Source organism: Malus domestica, chromosome 12, assembly GCF_042453785.1.
Source record: "Malus domestica chromosome 12, GDT2T_hap1".
Classification (NCBI taxonomy): domain Eukaryota; kingdom Viridiplantae; phylum Streptophyta; class Magnoliopsida; order Rosales; family Rosaceae; genus Malus; species Malus domestica.
In genome coordinates this window covers 23,586,738-23,599,849 of record NC_091672.1, presented here as the reverse complement: position 1 = coordinate 23,599,849, position 13,112 = coordinate 23,586,738, and the positions used below count along the sequence as shown (strand labels likewise).

Sequence of the window (13,112 nt, the reverse complement as noted above, 5' to 3'; positions counted from 1 at the left end):
AGAGAATGAGAGTAAGAGAGAGAGTGAGAGAGTGTTTTCTGAAGAATAAGAGAGAGAGAGTGACTAGGGAGATGAGAGAGAGACAACAAAACGGATTTTGGGGAGGGATTTAGGGTATAAGGCCCTACCTTAACCCATATAATATTAACACATACAAATATATAATTCTAACCCTAGTTTAGGATCTTAAAGTAAAACAAATGTCAAAATTACGCACCTTAATCCCGTTTAAGGGCGTTTCTGTAATTTCACGTCCTCGGTATTAAGTAATTCTGGGACGGGCTGTGACACACTAGAATTAGATGGTATAAAACTCACCATCTACGAAAATCGAAGTTAACATTTCACTTATGTATGAATAAATAATTATGTGGTAATTTTTTGTTAAGCGCCATTTTCTGATTTGCCTATCAAACAATTAATATCCTTAATATGTATTTGGGGATTTGAATTTTATCTCAAGGGGGTAAAACCGTAAATGGCCAAAGCTCGCGCCGCAGCCTCTGTTGTCATCCCCTTCCTCGCTTCATCACTATGCCACCAAGCCGAAGCCTTTGATCTCCATCAGGGTTTCTTCAATTTCTTCTTCTGCAGCAAAGGACCCCAAACAATGAAGTCCCTCCACTCCTCGCCACTCCCTGTACTACGTCGTCTTCCTTTCTTAAACCCTAAATTCCTCTCCAACACCCCATTCAGAATCGCCGCCATTTTCCGGGAATTCCAATCCAAGCACAGATTTTTACGAGAAAATCACATCAAAATCTGATTTTCCCGAGAAACCCACATGAGAAATCGAATTTCAGGAAAACCCAGTTGCATCAGACCCCAATCAGGGCGAGTTCGCCGCCCCAGTTTCTGAAGACTCGGAATTAACACAAACCAGTGTGATCAGCACTCTTCTTAGCCACAAAAGCAAGCCCAATTCGGCAGTAAATTACTTCAAATGGGGTGAGAGGGAGCGAGGTTTTGTCAGAGGTGTCGATGCCGTTTGTGTGTTGCTTCACATTTTGATGGGCAATCCGAAGACTCACAGGCGTGCTAAGATGTTGCTTAACCAGTACGTTTCCGGCAATTCGGGCGTCTTTGTCCATCACTTGGTGGACTGCGCCAAACGGTTTGATTTTGAACTAGAATCTCAGGTTTTTGGCTATTTATTGAACAATTATGTTAGAGCCAATCGAATCGAATGTGCCATTGATTGCTTTAGTAGAACTCTGGAGCTTGAGATGTGTCCTTGTGTTACGTATGTAAATATTCTTTTAACAGAATTGGTTAGGAGAAATATGATGGGGGAAGCACGAGAGGTGTATGATAAAATGGCTTTGAGAGGAATTGGAGGTGATCGTGTCACTCTACACGTGATGATGCGTGGTTGTTTGAAGCAGGGGAAGCCGGATGACGCAGAGGAGTACTTTCGAGAGGCGAGGGCAAGAGAGGTAGAACTTGACGCAGCATCCTATAGTGTTGCTATTGAAGCTTTTTGTAAGAAACCCAATTCGTGTTTGGCTTTGGAGTTGTTGGATGAAATGAGAGAAATGGGGTGGGTTCCTTCCGTGGTCACGTTTAGCAGTGTCATCACGGCTTGTGTGAAGCAGAGGAATATGGTTGAAGCCATAAGGATTAAGGATGGTATGGTAAGTTGTGGGTACCCAGTTAATTTGGTTGCTGCTACAAGCTTGATGAAGGGTTATTGTGTGCAAGGGAATTTGGAGAGTGCTTTGGGTTTGTTCATTATGATTATAGAGGATGGACTTACTCCAAACAGGGTTACGTATGCAATTCTTATAGAATACTGCTGTAAGAATGGGAACATGGAAAAGGCTTATGAGCTTTACACGCAAATGAAAGACATGGATATTTTTCCTGATGTCTTCATTGTAAATCATTTGCTATGAGGATTTTTGAAATATCGGTCATTTGGAAATGCGTCTAACTTGTTTGATGAGGTTGTTGAGTGTGGTGTTGCTAATGTTTTCTCATATAATAATATCTTATCATGGCTTTGTGGGAAGGGTAAAGTAAGTGAAGCTTGTAGTTTATGGGATAAAATGATGTGTAAAGGTGTGGTACCTAATGTAGTATCTTACAATAGCAAGATAAATGGCTATTGCAGAATAGGGAATATGGAGCATGCACGCAGTGTATTTGTGGAGATGCTTAAAAGGGGTTTGAAACCAAACGATGTGACTTAATATATCTTGATAAACGGCTACTTCAAGAACGGTGATGTAGAGCATGTCTTTGATGATATGGTGGCTGCCAAGATTTCTCCCACAGGCTTCACAGTTGGCATTGTCATCGATGGCTTGTGCAAAGCTGGTCGTACATCCGAGGCAAGTGATATGTTAAAGAAAATTGTTGCGAGGGGTTTTATTCCTGGATGTGTTAGTTACAATAGCATTATAAATGGGTATACCAAGGAGGGTGACATTAATTCTGCACTGGCTGTATACAGAGAAATGTGTGAAGGTGGAGTCTCTCCTAATGTTGTCACGTACACCAGCATTATTAATGGGTTTTGCATAAGCAATCAAATTGATATGGCTTTGAAAATGTGGAATGAGATGGAAAACAAGGGCATTGAACTGGAGCTACTGCATATTGTGCTCTAATTGATGGGTTTTGTAAAAGACGAGACATGGGATCTGCGCGTGAACTTTTCTTCGAACTCCTTCAAGTTGGTTTATCTCCAAATGTAGCTGTTTACAGTAGCATGATATCTGGCTTCCGGAGTTTAAATAACGTGGAAGCGGCTCTTGACTGGCACAACAGGATGATTAGAGAAGGTATTCCTTGTGATTTGAAAGCATACACTACATTAATTGATGGATTTCTAAGAGAGGGAGAGTTACAATCTGCTACAGATCTCTACTCAGAGATGCTTCAGAAGGGAATTGTACCTGATAAAAGAACATATACAGTTCTGATAAATGCCCTTCGTAACAAAGGACAGCTAGAGAATGCACGAAAGAACTTTGAAGACATGAATAGTAGGGGAATGACTCCCAGTGTTCATATTTATAATACTTTGGTTGCTGGGAACTTCAAGGAGGGGCATTTGCAAGAGGCTTTTAGGTTGCATGATGAGATGCTTGACAAAGGTCTTGTACCACATGACGATACGTATGATACTCTTGTAACTGGGAAGTTCCAGGGAACGAACGGTCTTGTTGGAACTTCATGTGGAGATATGCACCAGATTTGACTAGTTTGTTTATGACGTGCCTTTCTACTTTCCTGCATTCTGCTTCCAAGCACTGGGTGGGGAATTCAGCTTCATGCTTCAGATGTGGGGTGGGTTCTGAAGCGTTGGCGCATGCAATATGGTTTGGACAAGTAGGAAATGACAGCTTTTACTGCTGCAGTTCCCAAAGGTGTTGGGGCGCAGCTATGGATTTATTGAATCAGCTGCGGCATGTCTTGTCAGGGGAAGAGCTTTGTCGGTTTCCATTCATCAGCTGGTATCTTTGGAGTGAAAGGAACAATGTTCTACATTATCAGACTCCTCGCGACCTTGCCCTTCTTCTCCACTCTGTGATGGCTATTGGGGTGTGGTTGTTTTCATGAAAGCCATTCTCCATCTCCCCATATATCCATATCCAATTTCTTGTGGAGACTCCTCACGTTTCAGGGCCATTAAAGTTGATACGGATGCAATGCCTCTTTGGGTTGAGAGTTGTTGGAGCAGTGGTTAGTTGGTCCATGGCGAATTGAGTTGCTGGACACTTTTCCTAGAGAACCAACTGACAGCGTTACAGGTCTTCCGACAAAGTTTCAACCTTCTGAAACTCCTAGACTGTCGAAGGTAATATCATGGAAGAGAGTTGAAACGGATGATTTTGTTTAGTCCGAGCGAGTCTAATTGAACAGATCATTTTGTTTTTCTGGTTATAACCGAGCCTGTGCGGCTAATTCACCTTCCTATCCTATGAACTGTTGCTTCTACTTAAAAAGTTGCCTATCGGAAAATTGCATTGTTTCTGTGCTCATTATTCATTCATGAATCTAATTCTGTGAGAGTTATTCTCCAGCGATGTTGCCAGCGGAGGGAATCAAACGAATAATCTCGAGGTCAAAGGTAAATGCTCTTAAGCATTTGAGTAACGTCCGCTTTCAGTGACATAGTTGCCTATCATAAAAACGGATAGAAACATTGTATGATGATTCGAACCCTTTATTTTCTAGGTCGTTGTATAAAGATTATCTTTGCCAAAATCAACCAAATGTGAAATCCTTTAGCCATCAAACTAGTATTCAATGATTAGATGAATCATGTTCTTCGATCAAACAATTAAACATTGAAATTTTAACAACGTTAATTGAATAGCTAAAAGTTGATTGATTTGATAAGTGTTTTATAAAGTCGATCTTTAAAGGACGACCTAAAAAGTTGACGGTTCAAGTCATCTTCAATCATTACAAATAAAATAGAAAGAGAATAAAAATCAAAATAAAAGAGAATCGAAAAAGTAGAACAAAAATGTTGAACTGAGAATGTGGTTAACATCTCCCTTGCAATAATGCGGTGATGCCTACCACTTGCAATTATTCTTATTCTGCAGCTACAAATGCTTTGTATGGTCTCGGGACGACAGGACCTGATGGTGTAAAAACATCATTGTCTTAGGCACTGATTGCTCCGACTATCACCAAAAATTCTACACTCGATGCGACAACCACGTGCCCCTTACCCACTACAAATAACACATGAGAGGAGCATGGGGCTCGATTGAGCATGCAACATGCCATGCACGTCTCACTCACTTCCGACCCCAAAAATACAAAAAGTTTTTGAATGTGTTAGAAACACTGACACATAAGTGTCATAATATAAGTGCCTAAATATTTGAAGAAAAAAATTCAACTAATTGCATTATGGCACTTAGTGTATTTGATCGTATATCTGAAAACACTAAGGGGCATGTTTGGTATTCCATTTGAATTCCTTTATCCTTTTTCAAAACATTTCTTGATAACAATTTTTAAAAACTCAAAAACTTGATTGGTTTGCGATTTAAAAATTTTAAATCTTACGACTTAAACTAGACAAAGATATCTAAAAAAAAAGGTCGCAAGAGAGGCAGAAAGAGGAGAGAGAATGAAAGAAAGTAAGAGATGATTGAAAGAAAGAGAAAGGAAATAGAGGATTGGACGAGATAGAGAGGAAGAGAAATGAGAGAAAGAATGGAGAAAATGAAAAGAACGGATTGAAAAAGAGACGAAAATGGTAAAAAAATAGGACAGAGAAAGAAGAAGAGAGAAATAGATTTGGAGTGAGGGGGGAGGAGGGAGAGAAAAGAAATAAGTGAATTTAAATTTAAAAACTCTAAAAACTCATTTTTTATGTTTTTAGGTAATAGACTATATTTTTTAGTTAGTCTTGAGTTTAATTTTTGAAAATAATCATACCAAACAAGTTTTTAAAGCTCAAAACTTAAAATTGTTTTTTATTTTAAAAAATTATATTCAAGTAGAGTACCAACCATACCCTAACACAACACATGTATTTCTATCCTCACACAAAATGTTGTCTTATTCTATTTTACTCTCGAAACTTACACGCAGGCTATGTTTGATTCGTAGAAATGAATGTATGGATATTGATTCCCGAATTTAGTTTTAGGGGATTGAAAATGGAAGGTTGAGTTTTTATGTGTGGAGTTTGATGTTAAGAAATGCATTGTCTTACTTGTTTTTCTGATTTTAGGCAAACCTTAATTTTGTAGTTTCCTTACTTATTTAATTGGGAATTTTAACAAAAAACTTCTGGTTTTATTCATTTTAACGAAAAATCATATTTTTACATTAAAAAATTCAATTCTGATACTATTTATTTTACTATTTATTTTGTTTTTATTGTTAAAACTGAAAGGTTTCAAATTTTTTTATTAGTTTTCTTTATTTAATTTGGTATATTATAGTTTCTTTATTCAATTCCTACCTTCCATTAAAATTAAGAACTGAAATTTGACATGACATCACATGCATGAGCATAAGTAACATTTAAGTGCTTTGGCTTAAGAAAACGTGCCCTAAAAACAACGATTAATATTTTGCCAGAAACCTGAAAACCTAGTTTAAACGCTCGAAATTCTCAGTTTTTCAAACTGATTTAAAACACGCAATACTATAAAAAGTCGAACATATAAAACACGCATGTAGTGCTACGCGAAATTTCATCCTCAAATCTAATGAGTTAGCAAGTTAAATCAAATTAAAAAAGTACAAACTTCATGTCCAAAATTTTTAAAAATTGAATTACATGATCTACAGTGAAATTTTTCTTAAACGCTCCAAACTGTCTATATTTAAAAAGAAAAATACATTTATAATAAGTGTAGAATATGATTTTTGAAATATCAATAACATTTTCTTAAAAAATACAGTCATATGATATGATCCTTTTCGGATTGGGCTTTGTGTGGGCCATAGGTGACTGACCAGTCACAGCAATCTGCAATCTCATCCGGACCCACGAACTGCATATTAAGGGGAAATTGTAAGTGTGTCAGACAATACAGTATTTTAATACAAATAGTTGAAATATATATTTTTTAAATATTTAATTATTTATATTATGACATTTAGTATATTGAATTGTGTTTCGGCATATTGAAATTTTTTTTATTGTCGAGACATATCAAAATTTAAACCACACGATTCTCGAGGTGGGACCCACGACATACAAGCTCCTAATAAATCTGCCAACCAACAACAGCCGTCCGATGTGGAGTAGGCCATCTCGAGGAAAGGAATCCAACAACCCACGTTTAAATCCGAGCATCTTTTGAACAAGAAAGTTTGAATTAAATTCCTCGGCGTTTTAATACGACATGTCGTCAGGCAAAGGCTCGCGGCTTCCACCATGTGCCATTACGTAATGGGAATGTTACTCCCGAATTTTATATCTCGTTTGGAAAATGGGTTTGCCTGAGCGCTTAATTACGAAATTGCCACTGATTTCGTCATTTGCTTGGAATGTGATAATCTTTCAATAATTTTGGAGCTTCTTGTACTAGTACATTCAAGCAACTTCATAAAAGATGGGGGTAGAATAGTATTTTTAGGAATTGAGGAGGTGACCTATTAATTATAAGATTTCTTGTATTGCAAGTAATCAAGTATTTTATGTAAGTTTGTAATTTTTGATTAGTTTGGAAAGTGTATTATTAACTCAAGTGTAGGGAGTTATTATTAAAAAAAAAACAATTCGTTTATTGTCAAGTTATAGGGGTTATCCATTGATTGATGAGTTTCAATTGTTTTTATCTTACGTTTGATCACAAAATCTCGATGTAGTTGAGGTTGTAGTTGATATGTTCACATGCAAACATGACAAATGAGCAAAGTATTCTTTTATCACACAGTTTAACATATTATGTTGTCAGACTGTGACATCTCTCAACAGCACATTTTATGTAATTAGAGTGATCAAATGTAATATGTATTCACAATCTTGAACATATTTTGCAACATACTAAAACAAATAGTCTAGTTACAAGCAATATAAAAATCTTATTAAGAGATTTTCCTTGTCACATATTGAAATTTAACAATCTAATGAGCTACACGTTTGTTTTTGATATATTTGGAGGAAAGTGAACCAGTAACTTAATTCTCTCTCGTCTTTTAATCCAATTCCAAGAGTTTCTAAGATGCTAAACTTTGATTACCATTCTAGATAAGATACTTATATATAAAGTAATTAAGAGCGTTTACTCTGCACTTGAAGTCATGCGTTCAAATCTCAATCTTCTCCTACAGAATCTTATGGAAGAAGTTCTAAGCTTTTTCTATCCCAAAAATCACGCATACATGTATCCAATTCAATCCAGCTTTATCTTCACATGTCTACAGTGGATGAGGAAGATGACTAAGGCCGCGTCTCGCAAGAACAAATACAATGGCAGAGTCGTAATTATCGCCACCTCTTAGCCCATAAATAAAATATTAATTTCCCAATGCTTCGTTTTCGTATTCAAATTTCTGAACTCTTGCAAAACAGAGAGAGAGAGAGAGAGAGAGAGAGAGAGAGAGAACTGCCAAGAAAAAACAGCACCTGAAAATTTCAGCTACCAAAAAACTCCGCTCCTCCTCTCTCTCTCCTCGCAGCAGCCTCTGTGTTTGCTGAGCTGCAGAGACAACCATGGAAGTTACATTGGAGTCGAGGGCGCGAGAACGGAGCTTCGGGAAGGTGGTGAACGCGAACGACAGAGACGAAGAGCTCGCTTTGTTTCTCGAGATGCGGAGGCGCGACAAGGAGAAAAATACCGGCTTTCTTCTTCTTCCTCCGAGCAAGAACGCGGATGAGCTCGACGCTATTGCCGCCGCTGCTCCTCCGGGTACGACCTTTTGGGTTTCTTGTTTGTGGTTTAAAGTTTCGGTCTTTGTCTGTTGGTTTTGATGGTGCTTGCGCTTGTTTGTGCAGAATCTGTTAACCGCGGAGGCGCGGCGGTTTCTAGGACTGTTGGGGCGCCGCCGCGGAAGAGCCGGGTGGATGAGTTTTTGAATTCGGAGAATGAGAAGTCTGATTACGATTGGTGAGTAAATTAGTGTCGAAGTTCAAGTCTTTGATTTTATGCTTATTTTTTGGTGGGATTAAATTTTCCTAGGACTAATCAAAGTTTAAGCCTCCGATCATGGTAACTTGTTGAATTGATGAAGATAATTGCTCTGTTGCTAAATTGGATAGGATTAATTATCCTAGGACTAATGAGATGGGATCTGATTTCCAAAACATTTCGCTGAGGTGTCCGAAAAATCGGGGGCTGTTCTGTTTCTAAGGGCTGTTTTCAAGAAAAATTGATTTGAGCCTTCACATAGAAATTCTTGTTCAATTTTGTAGACTTATAGTTATAGTTCTCGCTCTTATCTCTATGCTTTGGTCTGGACTCCGGAGTTGTTCTGCTATCGTTTATCGGTGATCTTTTCTATGTACAGGCTTCTTACTCCACCGGCTACTCCACTTTTTCCGTCCTTGGATATGGAAGTGCAGAAAACAATAACGAATCAGACTGAGGTTACTAATGACCGTGTATTCGCTCCAAAATCTCGGGTAAGGACTCGTTAAAATGATTTCTAGATGCATATAAGCGTTAAATTCTATGAGATGTATGTGCTGCATTCGTACATTTGACTCATTGTTGTTAATTCTATGAAATGTACGTGCAGCATTTGTACATTTGACTCGTTGATCGTAGATTCTATGAGATGTATGTGTGTCATAGTAATGTTGGACTTGAATCTTCCCATAGTTTTAGTCTTCTTTACGAGTTACAAACTTATGACTGCATGTGGTGTTTTATTGTTTGTTTTGGGACATTTCATTTTACTTTTGAAGTCTTGATTTGCAAATTTATGCTGTTATGTTTCCATAACTTGGGACTTTCAGCTAGCAAACAACCAGATAGAATCTGCTTCAAGGAACAATATAACATCTAAGCAGCCAACATTGCCGTCTGGACTGAACTCTTCCAGTACTGGTAACAGAAGGCCCTCAACACCCAGAGGGTCAGGAGCTGCTACTCGTAGGTCTACAACTCCAACTGGACGGTCCACAACACCAACTGGGCGGTCCACATTACCTTCATCAACCAAGCCCTCACGATCCTCCACCCCAAATTCACGAGCCACCTCATCATCCGCAAAGCTTGCGGCTCCTCCAGTGAGATCTTCAACTCCTTCTCGGTCCACTCCTCGCTCTTCTACACCAACTGGCAGACCTTCTGCACCAACATCAAGATCAGCGACACCAACCCGTCAACTAAGTTCATCAAGTGCATCTGCTGTATCTGCCCCTCCTGGTCGATCTTCTTCAGCATCAAAGTTACGTCCCACAAGTTCAAAAACTCCCGTTTCATCACGTGGAAGTTCTCCAACGGTAAAACCAAGGCCCTCAAAATCCTCTAAGATTCCTGGGTTTTCACATGATGCTCCGCCAAATTTAAGAACATCATTGCCACAAAGGCCGGCTTCAGCCTCTAGGGATAGGCCTGGAGCGCCAAGTGTTAAAACATCTTCTGTTGTGGCTGGTTGCAACGGAAATCCAAGACAGCAATCGTGTTCACCTTCTAGAGCACGGGCTTCAAATGTTATTACCGCTACCAGTGGGAACTCTCATCGAGTCATAAGCAGAGCATCTGCCCATGACAATGATGATGTGAACCCTGTACTTATGGGAACACAAATGGTTGAGAGAGTAGTAAACTCGAGGAGATTGGCACCACCTAAGCAATATGACCATTACACTACTCTTAAGGGTTCTGCTGGGAAGCCTTCATCCTCTGAAAGCTCAGGCTTTGGAAGAAATCTTTCTAAAAAGTCCTTTGATATGGCTATGAGGCACATGGTATGTATCACCTTCGTTGTTCAAGTGCACTTTGTTTCACTTAATGCGTAATGTTCTGCATTCAGATCTTGCAACCCACTTAGTACTATCCAAATTATGCTTGGTGTGATACATAATTATCCGCGTCACTAGCAAAGCACTCGTTGTAAGAAGTAGTTTTTAACTAATTTTGGAATTTTCTTATGCAGGATATAAAGCGAAGCATGGCAGGCAATCTACGGCCAGTTCTGACAAATGTTCCAGCCTCCTCTGGGTATAGCGTCAGAACAAAACCAACAAAAAGCAATACAATTGGTGCTATGGATTCTCCTCTTGCCACATGCAGCAATGCTAGCTCCGAACCAAGTGTCAACACCATTCCTGTTAGTTTGGAGGGGTGTGAAGTTGAAGATATTGATCTTGGAAGTGAGAGAGGAAATTCCTCTCCTGCAAGCCATCGAGGTAGGTGACCACCCCATGTGACCATCAACCCCGGATTATTGGTTTTGCATCCATCCTCGTCATTATCTCAACATTATTATTTGACATGGGGTTGGCCTAATCAGCATGATAATTAAGCGGCAACTCATTCCTGAAGGAGCTGATGGTAGAAGGCACGCGATAATACTGTAAATGTTAGAGAAAGCTTGTGAGTGCACGTCTGTTCTGAATATCGGTCCTCACATTGCTAGCGGAACAAATATCAGGTGCATCCAATGAACCATATTCTCTGTAGACATGATTGTTCGTATTATATTTTGATGATTGGAAGCTGAAGACCTCCTTCGGCATTTACATTTTGCTGTTCACTTCAAACTACGAAACTTGAAATTATTAAGGTTTCATTCTTCATATTGTTGTCATATTAGAACATTCCACGTCGAGTTGCTTAAGGTAGTGAATTTCACATTCCTGTTTTCTCCTTTTGCACTTGTCTCCTTTTTTCCGACTCTTGATTCTCTTTTGACCTATTCAATCCAAATCCTAAGAAAAGGGGAGGAATGCAGGAGAGAAAAATGAGTGCGGAAATCACTTCCGCTTACTTAATTATGTCGAACAGTAAATAAGGTGTTTGAAGTGAAGGGAATGTTGATAAAGGTTAACCAGTTGGGTTGATAACGTCCGCATGTTAACCCAAAAATCTCTCGTGCGTCAAGAAAGAAGGATTTTTCCTCCTAGCAAGAAAAAATCAACTAAGATATATTTTCTTTTGTACAAAACTTGGTTTTGGTGAGTTTGAAACTTGAGCAGTTTCCGTGTGACCGATTACCTACCAGTACCAGAAAATGCCTAAAGAATTATGGAGGAGAATGCCCAAATCAATCAAATTTGACCTACGAGTGTGATCACTCCCATTAAGTCCCTCTCCACCATAACCCTCACTTTAAATTTGCCTAATCTGTCCCTTCCCTTGCAGTTTGGGTAAGAGATTAAACCCAAGAAAAACAATGTCAGCCATCACGAACAGTCATAGCCTCTCCTCTCACTCGTTTCTGTAATTGGTGCTTTTGATCTCTTCAAATTTATCAAATTTCCCACTGAAAAGTGATAATTCACTAAACCCAATTCCTATTTCCTAAACTTTTGTTCGTACGCAACATGGGTTTTCAATTTAATCCTCCCCCTTTACTTTCCCACCGGCCATCTGCCTTCTCTGTTTCTATGCCATTTGGGTTTTGGTTTTTGGTTAAAACCATACAGGCCCAGAAACGCAAAAGCACTTTTCCGTTACATAAGCAGGATTCCAGAGCCTCCCATTTCAGCTTAGGGTTCCAGATTCCACAGTAATCTACTTTTCTTCAAAGTTCCCAGCTTTTGTTTTTTCAATGTCATTTTACAGATGAGAAAGTTCTTGACTTTAATTTTTGGTTCTTTGTGCTTTTGCTTCTTTTTTTGCTTAGTGGGTTATGATGGATTTTGGAGCTTGGTTCTGTGCTTTAGGATTAGGATTTTAGGAGATAAGGTGAATGATATTTTTTTGAGGAAAAAATTAAAATTAGGAGAGGAAAAAACCCCTGGAATCCCGTATATGTGTGGTCATGCAATAAACCTAACAAATAGCAAACTTTTATTTATAAAGTAAATGTTTTTGGAAATCTATTTTTTTTATTAAAAAATAAAGACCAGCTGGTAATTTCGCTACTGCAATTCACCGATTAAGAAAGAGTCACATGCAATAAATTGAGTTGTCAAATCCTATTTGAGACTTCTAATTGGATTTTGAGGGCCAAGTATCTCTAGAGGCCCATTTTCACAGTCCCCCAATTTAAATAAAGTCCAAATGGACCTCACCCAGCTTACTAACATTCTTTATGACCGCGACGTTTATTCCCGGTCAATTACGTACCAAAACATTATAAATACAACTTTTCCTGTTTCAGCTCATCCTATGTGGCCCGTCAGATAAAAAAAAATAAAAAAAAACAGTCGATGCTATTTTGTAAGAGGAAAATTAATAAAAAAAATTTTAAAAACTTTGAGTTGTAATGATAAGGATAAAATAAAAGTTAAAGTGAATAATACCAGGATTAACTTTTTAATGTAAAAATATAATTTTTCGTTAAAGTGAAAAGTACTGGAAGTTTTTCGTTAAAATTTCATTTTGTAAGTGATTGACAAAGTTAGCAACTGGGTCTCAGCCATTAATCTTAGTCTGTTTTCTCAGTTAAATTTATCCCAAAAATAAGTCTTAATCCAAGTCATTTTTATAGCCCAATGATTGGAGAAATTTTGGACGAGTTTAAAACTTAAATTTTGAATTTTAACTTAACCATTGATGTTGGTC

General features: G+C 38.3%; 3 protein-coding genes across 3 annotated transcripts; all 3 read left to right on the top strand.

The window, feature by feature from the left end:
- Window positions 1-478: 478 nt before the first annotated feature.
- On the top strand, window positions 479-2,612 carry LOC139189888 (pentatricopeptide repeat-containing protein At2g39230, mitochondrial-like). The gene is made up of 3 exons (XM_070809150.1): window positions 479-640; window positions 804-1,877; window positions 2,220-2,612. The coding sequence occupies exons 1-3, from the start codon at window positions 479-481 to the stop codon at window positions 2,610-2,612; spliced, it is 1,629 nt and encodes a 542-aa protein (XP_070665251.1).
- Window positions 2,613-2,638: 26 nt separating this feature from the next.
- LOC139189887 (pentatricopeptide repeat-containing protein At3g54980, mitochondrial-like) lies at window positions 2,639-3,205 on the top strand. Its single transcript, XM_070809149.1, has one exon. It carries the CDS (start codon window positions 2,639-2,641, stop codon window positions 3,203-3,205), a length of 567 nt encoding a protein of 188 aa, XP_070665250.1.
- Window positions 3,206-7,968: 4,763 nt separating this feature from the next.
- LOC103450615 (endochitinase A-like) lies at window positions 7,969-11,179 on the top strand. Its single transcript, XM_008389982.4, has 5 exons — window positions 7,969-8,342; window positions 8,429-8,540; window positions 8,941-9,055; window positions 9,392-10,348; window positions 10,537-11,179. The coding sequence occupies exons 1-5, from the start codon at window positions 8,147-8,149 to the stop codon at window positions 10,795-10,797; spliced, it is 1,641 nt and encodes a 546-aa protein (XP_008388204.2). The 5' UTR covers window positions 7,969-8,146; the 3' UTR covers window positions 10,798-11,179.
- Window positions 11,180-13,112: the final 1,933 nt, after the last annotated feature.

Bases quoted from the DNA above. Each gene is read 5' to 3' on its own strand.
- LOC139189888 (XM_070809150.1), top strand. From the start codon at position 479: ATGGCCAAAGCTCGCGCCGCAGCCTCTGTTGTCATCCCCTTCCTCGCT. The intron at 641-803 runs GTACTACGTCGT...ATCGAATTTCAG, and splicing joins TCCACTCCTCGCCACTCCCT to GAAAACCCAGTTGCATCAGA. The intron at 1,878-2,219 runs GTAAATCATTTG...GGCTACTTCAAG, and splicing joins TTTTTCCTGATGTCTTCATT to AACGGTGATGTAGAGCATGT.
- LOC139189887 (XM_070809149.1), top strand. From the start codon at position 2,639: ATGGGATCTGCGCGTGAACTTTTCTTCGAACTCCTTCAAGTTGGTTTA.
- LOC103450615 (XM_008389982.4), top strand. From the start codon at position 8,147: ATGGAAGTTACATTGGAGTCGAGGGCGCGAGAACGGAGCTTCGGGAAG. The intron at 9,056-9,391 runs GTAAGGACTCGT...TGGGACTTTCAG, and splicing joins TATTCGCTCCAAAATCTCGG to CTAGCAAACAACCAGATAGA. The intron at 10,349-10,536 runs GTATGTATCACC...TTTCTTATGCAG, and splicing joins ATATGGCTATGAGGCACATG to GATATAAAGCGAAGCATGGC.